At 35.5% G+C, this 18200-nt stretch overlaps 1 protein-coding gene and 1 pseudogene across 2 annotated transcripts in view; one reads left to right on the top strand and one right to left on the bottom strand.

Moving 5' to 3' along the window:
- SCLT1 (sodium channel and clathrin linker 1) overlaps positions 1-18200 on the bottom strand; it is a 231804-nt gene that overhangs the window by 34354 nt on the left and 179250 nt on the right. For both annotated transcript variants that reach the window (XM_032292285.1, XM_032292284.1), the window contains exon 18: positions 17384-17580. In XM_032292285.1, the coding sequence (XP_032148176.1) occupies positions 17384-17580 (197 nt within the window). The remainder of the gene's footprint in view (positions 1-17383; positions 17581-18200) is intronic.
- On the top strand, positions 10364-13577 carry LOC116560919 (annotated as a pseudogene).

Genomic DNA, 18200 nt, shown 5'->3' with positions numbered 1-18200 from the left:
ACCCACCTCAAAAAAAAAAAAAAAAAAAAAAAAAAAAAAAAAAAATTCATATGGAATAAAAAAAGAGCTTGAATAGCCAAGGCAATCCTAAGCAAAAAGAACAAAGCTGTAGGCACCATGTTAATGAACGTAAAACTGTATTACGAGGCCACAGCAACCAAAACAGCAAGGTACTTGTAAAAAATAAGACACAGACCAGTGGAACAGAATATACAGTGCAGAAATAAAGTCACACACCTATAACCATTTGATTTTTGACAAAGTAGACAAAAACAAGTAATGGGGAAAGAACTTCTATTCAATAAATGGTGCTGAGCTAACTGGCTAGCCATATGTGGAGGACTGAAGGTGGATCTCTAATATCATATACAAAAATCAACTTAAGGTTGATTAAAAAATTAAATGTAAAACCTAAAACTATAAAAACCCAGGAAGATAACAAAGATTTTATGACTAAGACTCCAAAAGCAATTATAACAAAAATAAAAATTAACATGTGGGACCTAATTAAACTAAAGAGCTTCTGCACACCAAAAAAAAAGCTATCGACAGAGTAAACAGACAATCTACAGAATGGGAGAGAATAGCTGCAAACTATGCATCCTATAAAAGTCTAATATCCAGAATCTATAAGCAACTTAAACAAATTTACAAGAAAAAAACAAACAATCCCATTATAAATTGGGCAAAGTCACGAACAGACACTTTCAAAAGAATACATATGGCTGGGTGCAGTGGCTCACGCCTGTAATCCCAGCACTTTGGGAGGCTGAGGCGGGTGGATGACCTGATGTCAGGAGTTCTAAACCAGCTTGGCCAACATGGTGAAACCCCATCTCTACTAAAAATGTTTAAAAAATTAGCCAGGTGTGTTAGTGGGTGCCTGTGATCCCAGCTATTTGGGAGGCTGAGGCAGGAGGATTGCATATTGCTTGAACCCAGGAGACAGAGGTTGCAGTGAGCCAACACGGTGCCCCTGCACTCCAGCCTGGGTGACAGAGTGAGACTCCATTTCAAAAAAGAAGACATAAATGCAGCCAAGAAGCACATGAAAAAATGCTCAACATCACTGATCATTAGAGAAATGCAAATCAAAACCACAATGAGACACTATCTCACACACGTCAAAATTGATATTAATTAAAAAGTCAAAAAAATAACAGATGCTGGCAAGGTTGTGGAGAAAACAGAACGCTTATCTACCGCTGGTGGGAAGCTAGTTCAGCCAATGTGGAAAGCAGTTTGGAGATTTCTCAAAGAGCTTAAAACAGAAGTATAATATTCAACCAAACAATCCCATTATTAGGTATATATCCCAAGGAATGTAAATTGTTTTTACCACAAAGACACATGCATATGTAGATTTATTGTAGCACTATTAACAATAGCAAAGTCATGAAATCAACCTAAATGCCCATCAATGGTAGACTGGATAAAGAAAATATGGTGACGGGCGCAGTGGCTCACACCTGTAATACCAGCACTTTGGGAAGCTGAGGTGGGAGGATCACGAGGTCAAGAGATCGAGACTGTCCTGGCCAACATGGTGAAACCTCGTCTCTACTAAAAATACAAAAATTAGCCAGGCATGGTGGCACGCACCTGTGGTCCCAGCTACTCAGGAGGCTGAGACAGAAGAATCGCTTGAACTCAGGAGGCGGAGGTTGCAGTGAGCCGAGATTGTGCTATTGCACTCCAGCCTAGCAACAGAGCAAGACTGTCTCAAAAAAAAAAAAAAAAAAAAAAAGAAAAGAAAAAAAAAGAAAATATGGTACGTACACATCATGGAATACAACACAGCCGCAAAAAAGAGTATTATGTCCTTTGTAGCAACATAGATGGAGTTGGAGGCCATAGTCCTAAGCGAACTAACACAGGAACAGAAAACCAAATACTGCATGTTCTCTCTCATAAGTGGGAGCTAAATATTGAGTATACATGGACACAAAGAAGGTAACAGCCAGACACCTATCTGAGGATGAAGGGTGGGAGTAGGGAGAGGATAAAAAACTGTCAAGCACTATGCTTATTACCTGTGTAACAAAATAATAGCTATACCGAACCCTTGTGACATGCAATTTACCTAAGTAACAAACCTCCTCATGAGCTCATGAACCTAAAATAATAGTTAACAAAGCAACCAACGAACCCCTTGAAAATATATGACAGCAAACTGAATATTAAAAGAGAGAATCTGTGAAAGATCAGAAGAGACTGAGTGAATAAAGCACAATAAAAGAGATGAAAAATAAAGAGGGTGAGAGACAAAGAAATGCAATATAAAAGTTTAAAATACCTTTAATCAGAATCTTAGGAGGAAAGGAGACATTGTGAATCATGCAAAGGCAAATTTATTTTGGTTTTAAAATCAACCTTATTGGGATATAATTGTGGGGAATACGGTGCAGCCATTTTGCGCGTAGAGTTTGGTGAGGTCTGACACACGCATATACTCACGTAACCACCACTGCAATTAAAATACACAATAACCCAGGTGCGGTGGCTCATGCCTGTAATCCCAACACTTTAGGAGGCTGAGGTGGGGATACTACTTGAGGTCAGAAGTTTCAGGCCAGCCTGGCCAACATGGTAAAACTCCATCTCTACTAAAAATACAAAAATTAGGTGGGCATGGTGATGTGTGCCTGCAGTCCCAGATACCTGGGAGGCTGTTGCAGCAGAACTGCTTGCACATAGGAGGTGGAGGTTGCAGTGAACTGAGATTGTGCCACTGCACTCCAGCCTGGGTGACCGAGTGAGACTCCATCTCAAAAAAAAAAAAAAAGATACAGAATAGGTCCATCACCTGGAAAAGTTCCCTCTTCCCTTTTGCAGTCACTGCTCCACCCCTCAAATCCCAGCCTTAGGCATCCAAACTGTTTTATCGTTATAAATTACAATTGCCTTCTCTAGAATTTAATACAAATGGAATCATACGGTATATGGTTTTCTATGTAGGTATATGTACCTACATATATGGTATGTAGTCTTTCACTGCAAAAAATAAATGTTTTATAATTTATTCTGTCTTGGAAGACATTTCTTTTCCAATCTTGTTTTTGAGATTCATCCATGTTGTTGCATGTATCAGTGGTTTGTTCCTCTTTATTGCTATTTATCCATGCACCTGGTGATGTACATTTGGGTTCTCATTTTCAGCCATTATAAATAAAATATCTATAAATATTTGTGTACAGGTTTTTTGGGTGGATATGTTTTGGTTTTATTTTTGGAAAGAGTCTTGGTCTGTTGCTCAGGCTGGAGTGCACTGGCATGATCGGGGCTCACAGCTTCAAACTCCAAGGCTCAGGCGATCCTCCTACCTCAGCCTCCCAAGTAGCTGGGACTATAGGCATGCACTGCCGTGCCTGGTTAATTTTATTGTTTTTTATTTAGTAGAGACAAGGTCTCACTATGTTGCCCAGGCTGGTCTCTGTGTGGACGTGTTTTCATTTCTCTTGAGTAGCATCTGTAAGTAAAACTGCATGTTTGTATGATGAGTATACATTTAACTTATAAATATAAATATAAATTTTATTTATATTTATTTTATTATTATTTATTTATATTTGAGACAGGCTCTTGCTCAGTGGCCCAGGGTGGAGTGCAGTGGTGCAATTTTGGCTCACCACCTCCCAGACTCAAGCAATTTGCGTTCCTCAGCTTCCTGAGTAGCTGGGATTACAGGTGTGCGCCACCATACTCAGCTAATTTTTTGTATTTTCAGTAGAGATGAGAGTTTCACCATGTTAGCCAGACTGGTTTTGAACTCCTAGCCTCAAGTTATCTGCTCACCTTGATCTCTAAATATGTTGGGATTACAGGCATGACCCATTGCAACTGGCCAGAAGTTTTAATTTAATATAGTTCCACCTTATGAAATTTTTTGTAATTTAGTCCCGTATCTTGGAAGAAATTTTTGCTTAACATAAGATTTTCTCTATGCTTAGGTCTATGATTCATTTCAGGTTATTTTTTGTTATGGTGTGATGTAATGGTGTGGTAGGTAAGCTCTGAAATGAACCTCAATGATTCCTACCTTATGAGGTCCTAATAAAATCTCACCTATGTGGGCTCTAGCCAGGGGCTCACTTATAATTGATAGAATATGGTTAATGTAATGGGATGTCACTTTCGAGATTAGGTTAAACCAAGATCTTGACGTTTGTTTTACTTTTTCTCTCTCACCACCTCCCTTCCTTTTCTCCCTCACTCTTTTTCTCTCTCTCCTCGCTCTGAGGGAAGCAAGCTACCACATTGTAGACCCATGAAGATACCAACAAGGGAAGGAACTGATATCTCCTGCCAATGCCAGTGATGACCTGAGCCCTGCCAACAGCTACAGAGTGAGCTTGGGAGGAAATGCTTTCCTGGTCAAGCTTTGAGATGATGCAGCAATCAACAAGTTGCAACATGGATTGCAACTTTATGAGAAACCCTGAGTCAGCAGCATTCTGATTCAGACATGTCTACATTCCCAATCTTCACAAACTGTGAGAAAATAAACGTTTGCTGTTTTAAGTCACTAAATTTTGGAGTAATTTGTTATGCAGTAGTAGATAACTACACAAAGGGTTTTCATCAAGTTGAAGAAAAATTTGTTTATTAGTTTTTTTTTTTTTTTTGGAGATGAAGTCTTGATCTGTCACCCAGACTAGAGTGCAGTGGCACAATCTTGGCTCACTGCCACCTCTGCCTCCTGCCTCAGCCTCCTGAGTAGCTGGGATTATAGGCATGTGCCACCACACCTGGCTAATTTTTGTATTTTCAGTAGAGATGGGATTTCAGCATGTTGGCCATGCTGGTCTCAAACTCTTGACCTCAGGTGGTCCACCTGCCTTGGCCTCCCAAAGTGCTAGGATTACAAGCATGAGTCACCTTGTCCAGCCCATTATTTCTTAAAACACTCCCACATTCCTATCCCTGCCCTCCTGGGATTATAGTTGTATGTATTTTATACTGCTTGATATCCTCCCTCAGGTCTCTGAGGCTCTCTGTGCATAATTTTTTTTTGGTCTTTTTTTCTCACTATGCTTCATTTTTAGATGGTTTCTTTTGCTGTTTTAAAGTTCTTTGATCTCTTCTTTGGCAGTGTATGATCTACTGTTAATCCCATTCAGTGAATTTTGAATTCTCTAATATTTTTCATCTACAGATTTCCATTTGGTTCCTTTTTTGCATCTCCCACTTCTCTCCTTATCATCTTCATGTGTTTCTTTAAATCACTAAGAATATTTACAATTGCCGGTTTAAAGTTCTCATCTATTAATTTTATCACCTCTCACTTCTGGGAGTGTTTCAATGCACTGGTTTTTGTTTTTCTTTTTTTCTGGTTACAGGAACCATTTTCCTGCTTTTGTTTCTCTCTCAATAAAAGTGTTGGGTTTGTTCTGGCAGGTAGTTAATTTACTTGAGGACCAGCCTGTTCATTTTGAAGCTTGTTTTTAGGTTTTTCAAGGAAGATTATCAATTCCTTTTACTCTATGCTAGTTTAGTTTTATTAATACGATAAGGTCATCCTGAAATTTTTATTGTATACCCTGGGTATTCAACAAGGACTTTCCACTCTGGCTGACTGGAACTCTCATGTCTCTTATCACTGCGTGAACTCCTGATGTTTTGTCAGTTCATAGCATCCCAAAGATGTTATCTTTAATGTTCTGGAAGAAAACACCTGTAAACTTGGGATTCCATACCCAGCACAAATATCTTTCAAGAATAAACAAAAAGTAAATATATTTTATGAGTAGCAGTTGAGAATTCATCACCAGTAGATCTTTACCAACGGAACTTCTGAAAGACCTAACTCAGACATAAGGAAAATGGTTCCAGATGGAATGTATCAGAACAGTATTGTTCACACATATTTATTACTTTGTTCTACATTGCTGTCGTATCATACATTCAGTAATACACAATAAATATATTACTGTTCATATATATTTATTACTTTGGTCTACATTTATTACTGTTCATATATAGTTAATAACACTAATACATTTTTTACTAAATGAATAGTAATTAACCTGTCAACAAAAATACACAGGCTGGGTAAGAGAAATTAATGGTGTTACTATGTTTCAAGGTTCTTGAGTTTTCTGGGAGGAAGATAAAAGGTTTGATTAACTTCAGACTTCCTAAGTATGTATGGTATAACATGTAGGGTAGCCACCAAAAGAATACGAGTACTTAATTTCCAAGTATTGGGGAGAAAAGTAGAATGATTAAAAAAATACCAAATGAATTAAAAAGATGAGAAAGAAAAAAAAAAGAAAGCAAAGATGTTAGAAATAGAAAGTACTAAATAAAACAATAAAAACACATCCCAATATATTTTGGATTACACTAAATATTGATTAATGAAATGGCCTGAAACTGAGCTATCTACTGTTTCTAAATCTATGAAACATAGAAATAATTAAGAAAAAGATAACTAAAATGACTGCATATATTTAGGAACTTTAGAATTTACATGAAAGTGCACTTATATATAACATGTAGATTAAAAAAAGATGATAATAAATATTAGAAAATAATTTGAGGCCAGGTGCAGTGGCTTACTCCTATAATCCCAGCACTTTAGGAGGCCAAGGCAGGAGAATCAGTTGCTTGAGTCCAGGAGTTTGAGACCAGATTCTGAGTGACATTAAGAAACCCTGTCTGGACAAAAAATATAAAAATTAACCAGCCATGGTGGTATGCACCTGTGGTCCCAGCTACTTGGGAGGCTGAGGCAGGAGAATTGCTTGAACCTGGGAGGCTGAGGTTGCTGTGAGACGAGATTGAGCCACTGCACATCAGCCTGTGTGAAAGAGTGAGATCCTGCCTCGAAAAAAAAAAAAAAAAGGAAAATAATTTCAACTAATAGTATTATATATATCAAAACATATATTAAAGCTATGTCAGGATAAAGGAAAAAATAATAACATTAAAGAATGCATGCACTAGGAAAAAAGAAAAGGTGAAAATTTGAGCCATACTTCTATTTCAAGAAGAAACAAGAAAAAAGAACACATAGAAAAAAGAATTTATAGAAAAAAGAACAGCAACATGAAAGAAAGGAGAGATGTGGCAAAGAGCAGAAAGTAATAAAATTAGGTAATAAACATAAAATAGAAAATATTAAAAATCAAAGGTTATTTGTAAAGAGTAAAACAATTGAGAAACTAATAAGACTGATAAAGAAAAAAGAGACAAGGTATAAGTAATAATACCAGGAATGCAAAAGGAGGTACTACAGATGCTGTAGATATTAAATGGACAATAAGATAATATAAAAAACATTATATCCAAAAATATTAAAAATTTAGAATGGATATATTTGTATAAAAATATAATTTACCAAAACTATGTCAAAGAAGAAATAGAAAATCTGAAGAATTCTATCACTGTTAAAGAAATTTTGATTGAATCAACAATTAAAAAAAAATACTCCTACAAAAACCCAACAACAACAAGAACAACAATAACAAAATTCCAGGAAAGGAGGTTTCACTGGAGAATTCTATCAAATATTCAGGGTATAAACACTTTTAATATTAATATATGAGATTACCGAAAAACAAGGGCTACTCTCCAATTTGTTTTTGAGGTTAGCATAACATTGATATAACTGCAAGTTCAAGAAAAGATTTCAGGTCAATCTCTCTCAGGAACATAGATAAAAATATATTAAGTAAAACTCTAACAAACCAAATCCAGAAATATATATAAGAATGCATTACAATCATGTTGGTTTTGTCAGAGGAATGAAAATTTGGTACATTAGCAAAATAAATCCTTAAAATTTATCCCATTAACAAATTAAAGAGAAAAAATTCAAATAATCATTCCAAACAATGCAGAAAAAGCTTTAATAAAATTTAATATTTGGAGGCCTACCATAGGGGCTCACACCTATAATCCTAGCACTTTCGGAGACTGAGGCGGGTGGATCACCTGAGGTCAGAGTTTGAGACCAGCGTGACTAACATGGTGAAACCTCGGCCGGGCGCGGTGGCTCACGCCTGTAATCCCAGCACTTTGGGAGGCCGAGGCGGGTGGATCACGAGGTCAAGAGATCAAGACCATACTGGTCAACATGGTGAAACCCCGTCTCTACTGAAACTACAAAAAATTAGCTGGGCATGGTGGCCTGTAATCCCAGCAACTCAGGAGGCTGAGGCAGGAGAATTGCCTGAACCCAGGAGGCGGATGTTGCGGTGAGTCGAGATTGCGCCATTGCACTCCAGCCTGGGTAACAAGAGTGAAACTCCGTCTCAAAAAAAAAAAAAAAATTAGCCAGGCATGGTGGCACATGCCTGTAATGCCAGCTACTTGGGAGGCTGAGGCAGGAGAATTGCTTGAACCCAGGATGCAGAGGTTGCAGTGAGCCAAGATCAGGCCACTGCACTCCAGCCTCAGCAACAAGAGGGAAACTGTCTCAAAGAAAAGAAAAGAAAAGAAAAATTTGTGATAAAAGCTCTTAGTAATGTAATAATAAAAGGAAACTTCTTGAATCTGATAGAGCTTATCACTCGACACAGAAAATACTATATGAAATGATGAAAACTGAAAACTTTAAAGATTGGGAACAAGAATAAGAATCCTATCCCTACTCTGTGTACTGCATCGGAAGTTCTAGCTAGTACAATTATCAAGAAAGAGAAACAAAACATATAGTGATTTGAAAGAAATAAAACTGTTATATTGATAGATGATATGATCAAAATCCAAAAGATTCTACAGCTTTTGTGCTATGTAAGGTCACTGGTTAAAGAAAATATCATCAGCAACAAAAAGCTTTTGTATTTCTGAATATAAGCAATGATGAGAAAATGAAATTGAAATAAATTTGACAAAGGTGTAAGATTTCTACATGAAAATTAACTGTATTGAGACATTAAAGAAGACCTAAACAAATGGAGAGATATTTAATGTCCATAGGTTGAAAGACTTAATATTATAAAAATTTGAATTATGTTACTTGTTCTAAATTTATAGAGTCGATAGAATTCAAATTAAAATCCCATCAAATTTGTTTAAGGAACTTGACATACAATTCTAATATGAATACAGAAATGTCCAAAACCAAGAATAAAGACATTTTTGCAAAAAGAAACAAGATAAGAGAAATGGCTGTAATTAGGTATCAGGTCACTTTTCTAATCTTGTAGTTGTTTTCAAAAGTGTCTTACAAAGGTATAATAAAGACAGTGTGATACTGACACCAGGATAAGCAAGCAACTCAACCGAACATAAAAGAGAGGTCAGAAACCGATCCATAGATAGACGAACACAAATTACGACAAAAGGGGCAGTGCAAAGTATAATAGCAAGGAAAGGATAGTCTTATCATTAAATGTTTCAGGGATGAATGGCTACCACATGGAAAAAACAGAAGGTGACTTGTATCTATCCTGTGTTGTCATCTTTGTCCATTCATGGTGTTATAACAAAATATCATAAACTGGGAGGTTAAAAAGAGAAATATATTTCTCATTGTTTTAGAGGTTGAGAAGTTCAAGATTAAGGAATTTAGATGCAAACATGAGTTGAGAGGACAATATAAGCAAATATTTACACAAATAAAGTATGCAGATTTGGTCTTACGGTGGTTATAAAATACGTCCACAAATTCTTAGACATTCATGTCTTCAGAAGGTAGGCCCTAAAGTCCCTTACTGTTAATATGGTCTGGATATAGCAACTCACCTTCTAATGAATAGAAAAATGTGACTTAGGAGACTAGGTCACAGAAAGTATTATGCCTTCTTGCTTTCTCTTGAATTATTTGCTCTGGGGGAAGACAGATGTGGAGTTGTGAGGATACCAAGCTTCTCTGTGGAAAGGCCACAGGGCTAGGAAGTGAGGTGTCTGGCCATAAAGAGGAACTTAGGCCTTCTATCCACAGAGGTGTAAATGAGCTTGGAAGCAGATCTTCCAGCACCCATTAAGTCTTCAAATGGCATTTCGATTGCTACTTTATGAAAGACCTTGAGACAGGTTCACCCAGATAAGCCACTTTCAATCACTTCATGAGTAAATTCTTGCCTCACTAAATTATGAAATAGTAAATGTTTTTAAGAACTAAATGTTGGGAGTAATTTGTTACATAGGAATAGGTAACTAACGCAGTTCTAGAGTCATGGAAGTGGGAATAAAATGATAGAAGGCATTTCAAAAGAAGAATCAATAGGACTTGGTTGCTGAAAGAAGATAAAGACAAAGAATGGGTCAAAGATAGCTATGAGGTTTTATATTAAGTAATTAGGGGAATAGTGGTATCAATGAAGAAAGACTGTTAAGGAAAAAATCTATTTGGAAGATGTAACAGAAGTTGAGCTTTGAAATACAGAAACTAAGATAATAAGACAAATGGTAAATGTTCTATGGACAGTTACAAAATGAGGACAAATATCAGGTAAGACGTAGAGCTGCAGGAGGGTGCAGTGAAGAATTTGACAGATAATTAATAGCATAAGAACGACTGTCTTTAAAAAAAGAATTTGATAAGATCAGAAAGCCTGGGTTTCTTTGAAGCTTGTGAGTACATAAAGATAGAAAGTAAACTTATTTAAACATCTGGATAAAATAAGCTTGGTAATAAAATGCAGGGAAGAAGAGGAAAAGAGAAAGAGAAACTAATTTCACTTTAAATACAGGCATAGGCATCTAAAAGCCAATACAGGAAGGAAGGACTGAGTGGTGGGGAGAGAGAGAAAGAGAAACTAAGGCAGCAGGTTTTTCGAGTGTCAGAAATTGAATTTTTTTTTTTCTCAAACAGGTAAAATTGAGAACTTCAGAAAAAAGAACTAGTAATTCAGCAATAAAGCTGATAATTAAAGTACTAAGAAGCAAAGAGCAAATCAGAATAATCTCTGTGGGAATAGTAATTCCATAACATGACTAAAAAGGAACTCCCTTTTGTAATATTTCTTTCTTAGAGTTCAGCATTCAACTATCTTTTATTGTCAAGATTTGTTGCCTCTTAAAAGCCAACAAATGCAGATATATTTCATTATATAAACATTTGCTATTACAGATTTTTTTTTTTTTTTTGAGATGGAGTTTTGCTTTTGTGGCCCAGGCTGGAGTGCAATGGGGCAATCTTGACTTACTATAACCTCTGCCTCACAGGTACAAGCAATTCTCCTTTCTCAGCCTTCCAAGTAACTTGGATTGCAGGGATGTGCCACCACGGCCGGCTATTTTTTTTTATTTAGTAGAGATAGGGTTTCACCATGTTAGTCAGGCTGGCCGCAAACTCTTGACCTCAGGCAATCCACCTGCTTCGGCCTCCGAAAGTGTTGGGATTATAGGTGTTAGCCAGTGTGCCCAGCCAATTATAGAATTTTAACCAGAAATCATTAAAGATTCCATTTACGATTAATTCTTGGTTATAAATTTATGTTCCAGTAAATATATTCCTACAAAATTGTTATTCACTGCTGAGCTTTGAATCTTTTCTTCTGTAGCTTATTTCTTACCTTAAACTCTCAAGCCAGATAATTATGTTTATTCCTAAAATCTATTATATTTCTATCCCCCTTTTTAAACAATTATAGCTCATCTGGTTTAATATCACGGGTATGTTGTCCATCTTCCTCTAATTCAAGTCCTTTTCTTTCTTATCTCTACTTTGTTACTTTGTTTTAATCTTTAGCATGTGCTATATGTGGGAACACCCATCTTTTGTGCCCATGCCAGACCTCTGCCTCAGTTTATGTTTTGGAGGAGAAACAATTCATGACAATCATAGATTTGTCTGTAATTAAAAACAAAACTGAAATAAATGTCCTTTCTCGAGTACCTACATTATGGGTTTTAAAAAAAGAAAGTATAAACCACAAAGCATTTAAAATAAGAGTTAGTAATAAAAATTGAATTTATAAGATATTTATGGCATGAATTAAACTGTTTATTGGTTAAATATATTTAACCTTATATATTAAAATATATATGTATAAAACCTAAGTTAAAATCTAAAATATCTATAATTTTTGAGGTCATTCTTAAATTTTTCTTAAGAAAAATAATTTCCTACTCAAAACAGGGATCTACCTCAACACAACAAAGGTTACATATGACAAATCCACAGCTAACATACTTAATGTGAAAAATTAAAATTATTTCCTCTAAAGATCAAAAACATGACAAGGATGCCCATTTTTAACAATTCTATTCCATATGGTACTGAAAGTCCTACCCACAGAAATTAGGCAAGACAAATAAAAGGCATCAAATTGGAAAGGAAGATGCTAAATTGTCCCTGTTTGCAAATGAAATGATCTTATTTATAGAAAATCCTAAAGACGTCATAAAAAATGCCAGAATAAATAAATGAAGTAAAGTTGCAGATTACAAAATGAACACACAAAAATCAGTAGCATTTTTATACACTAACAGCAATCTATCTGAAAAAGAAATCAAGAAAACAATGCCATTTACAATAGCTACTAAAACAATAAAATACCTAGGAATAAATTCAACCAAGAAGGTGAAAAATCTCTATATTGAAAACCACCAAAAACTGATAAAAAAAATTTAAGAAGACACAAAAAATTGGAAAGCTATCTCGTATTCATGAACTGAAGAAATTAATATTGTCAAAACTTCGATACTATTGAAAGTAATCTACAGATTCACTGCAATTCCTATAGAAATTCCAATGACATTTTTCACAGAAATGGAAAAGATGATCCTAATACTTGTATGGAGCCACAAATAAACCCAAACAGACCAATCTTGAGAAAGAAAAACAAAGTTTGAGGGGGAGTGGGGCCGTGGTGGCCTTGCAGGCGGGGAGGACCCTTCTCCCTCCTTCTGCAGTGACTTTGCCTGCCACAGTTGTCAGCTCGCCCCCAAGAGCAGCTCCCAGTGGAGTCTCAAGATTCTGTCCTCCAAGAAAGTCTTGCCATGATTGGATAGGACCCCCAGATAAATATTCAAACCTTTGACTTGTCCACTTTTACATACCTGAAAATGAATCACTATTGGAACAAAAGCTTAGAAAATTAAGACAAGAAACACAAGAATGGAATCAACAGTTCTGGGCAAACCAGAATTTGACTTTTAGTAAGGAAAAAGAAGAATTTATTCTCTTAAGACTAAAAACTAAAGGCCTGGCCCTGAGAACTGAATCGGGTCAGAAAACAACATAGAATGCAGAAGAAATGGCGGACTTTTACAAGGAATTTTTAAGTAAAAATTTTCAGAAGCACATGTATTATAACAGAGACTGGTACAAGGGCAACTTTGCTATCACCTTCTGCATGCGAAAAGTGGCCCTGGAAAGGATCTGGAACAAGCCTAAACAGAAACAAAAGAAGACGACCAACTAGGAATCCACTTTGACCTAGCCAGAGTCCAGGTTTCCACAGGAAGCAGATAGTTAGAGGGCTCCTTTTACAGGGGCTCTGAGAAAAACTGAAAGTGATCCCAAGAAGCCGACATCTTCCAAGGGGGCCCGTGGCCTGTTTGGGGGCAGGGTGGGTCCCGCTTATATGGGCTCTAGGTCACCTTGTTGTCACGGATGTGGTGTTAAATAAAGCCCAGGCACTGGGTACCCATTAAAAAAAAAAAAAAAAAAAAAAAAAGAGAGAGAAACAAAGTTTGAGGCTATTATGGTACAAAACACCAAATAGCATTTGATAACATACAGTGACTAAAGGAAAGGTAGAATAAATACTTGATTTTTCCTTTTATTCATTTTTTTTCTTCTAGAATGAGTTGATTCTACAGCATCTTCCAATGGTGACCAAAGACTTTTTTTTTTCTTTATTTAAAACTATTTTGGGCCACGCACGGTTGCTCACACCTGTATTTCCAGCACTTTGAGAGGCTGAGGCAGGTGGATCACCTGAGGTCAGGATTTTGAGACCCGCCTGACCAACATGGTGAAACCCTGTCTCAAAACAAAGCAAAACAAAACAAGAACAAAACAAAAATGAAACAACAAAAAAAATTTTGAAGGCATAGATTTAAAAAATATGTTTTATATGTTTCAATTTACTGCACATATTCTTTTTGACATCCAGATTGTACCCACATGGGCAAAGGGGAACTACCTTAAGTTGGTCCACACGTCACTTATCTTGATGCCTTCTCTTTGCTTTTTGCAATGACAAAGTATTTTCTAGGCTTCTCTTGTACTCTCCTGTCTCAAATCTGTAATCAAACATTTTTCCAAAGAGTCCTAGTTTTTTTTAGAAGACCTCATTGCAACTGAATACTGGTCTTGTTTTTACTGTTTACTGAAAGGACTGAACTAGGGAATAAATGTTTTTAAAGAGTAAAATATATCTTGAGTTTATAAACTCATATTTCCAATTCCACTTTAGAACTACAAGTTTATTCAATTTCTTTGAGTTTCTTCTCTTTTATGATTAAAAATTTGGTTCCTAAAGACTTTTATAATACCTCAACTGCCTTATACTATAAGTTTTAGAACATCACCACACATTTTATTTCTAAAAATATGACTACTAAAAACAGTTTATGATTTTTTTGCATTTCCTTTTATCCTTAGGCTTTATCCCACACAGTTTAATTACTGTATTTAATACCCCTTGAAATAATTAATCTATGCAGTTAAGCCATCAACTTCCCATATAATTAAGTTAATTTGTTTAATTTTACTTTTGATTTTTGGATATTGCTTTTCAAATTTTGATTTAATTTGAAAAATAATTATATAAACATTTATATGGTTCCAAAATTAAACTTTTATAAATCTATAAAACAAGGTTCATTCAAACAAGTCTAGCCTTCATTCTGTCCCCCTCTCTTCTCATAGGTTACTTCTGAATTATTTTTTGGCTCACGTCTTCATTTTTTTTTTTTTGAGACAGAGTTTTACTCTTGTTGCGCAGGCTGGAGTACAACGGCATGATCTTGGCTCACTGCAACTTCCGCCTCCCAAATTCAAGTGATTCTCCTGCCTCGGTCTCCCAAGTGGCTGAATTATATGCATGTGCCACCATGACCAGCTAATTTTGTATTTTTAGTAGAGACGGGGTTTCACCATGTTGGTCGGACTCCTCTCGAACTTCCGACCTCAGGTGATCCACCTGCCTCGGCCTCCCAAAGTGCTGGGATTATGGGTGTGAGCCACCATGCCCAGCCTCCTGTTCATTTTTAAAAACACAAATGTGTGTATGTGTATGTATGACTGTGTGTGTACATGTTGGTTTACATACATGTATGTCTACGAACACAGGCACATATACTCCTCACTGTTAGATAAAGAGTATAACACCATACATACTTTTATATTACTGTCTTTTAACTTAATATACTTCAGATACTGTTTCATGTGCTAGCATTCTAACTGGATTACATTGAATCTATGGGTAGATTGGTGGGGGAGAAAGAATATAATAGTTAGCATTTCAATTAATAAACATGGTCTCTGCCTTTATTTAGATTTTAATTACTCTTAATATTATAGTTTTCAAACAACAGTCTTACATATCGTTTGTCAGATTTGTTGCTAGGTATGTGATGTTTTCTGATGTGATTATAAATCATACTATTTTAAAAATTTTAGCTTTGAAATGTTTGTTACTGATATGTAGATATACAAGTGCTTTTTCTATATTCACTTAATAATTTGTCTATCAATTATTTTGGACTTTTTGCATATTCAACCATGTCTGTAAAGAATGACTGTTTTCTTTCTTCCTTTCCATTTTGTCAACCTTTTATTTCTTCTTTTTGCCCCAGTGCACTGAATAGGATCTCCAGTACAAAGATCCATAGAAATGGTAATAGTCAACTTCTCTGACATCTTCTCAGTCTTCAAAAGAACGTTATTGACATTCTTTTTTGCCACTAAGAACAATGTTGCTGTAGAATAGATGCGTTTAGAAAATTAAGGAAATTCTATTCCTAGTTTTTTAAGGAATATTTTTGAAAACATAACCATGAAGGAATATTGTTATCAAATGCTTTTTCTGTATCTATTGAAAAGTTCTTACGATTTTCCTCTTTTAACAAGTTAGTGTTGTAAATTATATTAATTGATTTTCTAATGTTATTCCAGCTTTGCATCCCTGACACTGAGTCTAACTGGTAGTGATTTTTTTTTGTTAGTTCTTTAGTGCTCTTTGTAGATGCTTTGTATAATTCAACCTTTTTATTTGTTGTGGAGGGTTGGTTCAAATTGCCTAGTTCACCACTAACTCTTTCATTTTAAATATATTTCATTCTCATTCTAACATTCCACCAAAACTCCTCTTACCATGACGAACAAAGTCACCACATGGTAACAAATTAGAAGGTCCATTCTCAGTCCTTATCTTACTCAGCCAATTAATAACAAATTCTTATAAAACATAATGCTTAAGAGCATATTGTCTTTACCCAAACTGAATATGAAACCTAGATCTGTCTATTCATTATCTATGTGATCTTGTTCAAGTTCCTTAACTTCCTTTGGCCTCAGCTTGGACATCTGTCAAACATAATTAATAATGTTACATACTTTGCAGGGTTGCTGTAAAGATTAAGTACGTGTAAGTTGCTTAGAAAAATGTACACATTAAGTGTTCAATACATGTCACCCATTATTGCTTATTTTTTTCTAAATTTTTATTTTTTATTTTAACTGTTTTGTCTTTATTTTCTATTTCTCTGGATGTGCTTTCTCAGTCCTTCTCAGTGGAGTGATTTCCTTAAGCTTTACATTTTGAAACTCAGTCTTCACACAGTTTCATCTCTCTACCCTTGTTTTTGACATGTTCTCATTCCATGACTTTAAAAATCATGTGTATGTTAGTGATTCACAAGTTTATAGCTCTTGTTGTAATCTCTCCCCTGAATATCAAGTTATATACATAGTTGACTAGTTGATATCCTGACTTAAACACCTTACCATTTTACAGTCTATTCTTTTTTTTAATAGGCTTTATGTTTTAGAGTAGTTTTAGGTTTACTATAGTCTATTTCATACGGTGATCAAAATCATCTGTTGAATATTTAAGTCTGATCACATGACTTTGCTCAAAGCCCTCTGATCTCATTCCTATCTTGAAGGTCTTGAGCTTCTCATCTCATTCAGCACAAAATCTCAAGTTCTTTCTGAGGAAGGGTCAGAGAACTTTTTTTCAAGGGCCAGAAAACAAATATTTCAGGCTTTGCAGACCAAAAAGATTTTGTTGCAACTATCTAAACTAATATATCCAACAAAAATTATTACATTTTATGAAATATGCATGAAATTAGAAAATATATATTTGTTTTGGTTTATGACATTTTTATAGTAGTTTCATAAATATTTACTGTATAAAAAGATAAGGTCCAAAATTATACATGTTTTACAAAAGATCATGGCAAGGACATTAAACTATAGGTTAAATAATTTATTCTGTAAAATATGTCAAACAACTAACAGTAGACTTACTTCAGATTATTGATTCTAATTTCTGTACTTTCAGTAAGTTTCTTCGTTTCTTCTTTCCATCTATTGGCCGCCTTCTGTTGAGTCGCTAGGAGATGCCTCAGTTCAACAACAGAATTTCTATTGCTGTCTTCCATTTCTCTTAATTGAACTTCAAACCCACGTTCCTTAATTGAAAATTCATGTTCCATTGTACTGATCTAAAGAATAAAATGAAAATGTATTTTTTTGTTCTTTCCTTATAGGTACTATACTATGATATACAGAAAATGATATATACAAAAGGAATCATTCATTGTGTCGTCTGAGGCACAGAAATGTTTGGATGAGAAATCTATGTAAGAAATCAAGTTTGGCTGGGTGCGGTGGCTCACGCCTGTAATCCCAGCACTTTGGGAGGCTGAGGCAGGTGGATCATGAGGTCAGGAGTTTGAGACCAGTTTGACCAACATGGTGAAACCCTATCTCTACTAAAAATACAAAAATTAGGTGGGCGAGGTGGTGCATGCCTGTAATCCCAGCTACTCAGGAATCTGAGACAGGAGAATCGCTCGAACCTGGGAGGCAGAGGTTGCAGTGAGCCAAGACTGCGCCACTGCACTCCAGCCTGGGTGATAGAGTAAGATGCTATCTCAAAAACGAACAAACAAAAAACAAAAAAAGAAGAAAAAAATCAAGTTTACAATTTGTCTTCATCACAAATGAAAAGTTACAATGTTATGTCAGTAAAACCAGAATTTTGATGAACTACATATTTTTTGCAACACTTTCCCTAACACCTTAAAATGCCAGTAAAAGAAAAGTCTACTATCTACTATAA

The sequence above is a fragment of the Sapajus apella genome, unplaced genomic scaffold, assembly GCF_009761245.1.
Source record: "Sapajus apella isolate SASKATOON/1434 unplaced genomic scaffold, GSC_monkey_1.0 scaffold27, whole genome shotgun sequence".
NCBI lineage: Eukaryota > Metazoa > Chordata > Mammalia > Primates > Cebidae > Sapajus > Sapajus apella.
Note: the sequence above shows the minus strand (reverse complement) of the source record. Positions and strands in the feature narration are given on the sequence as shown.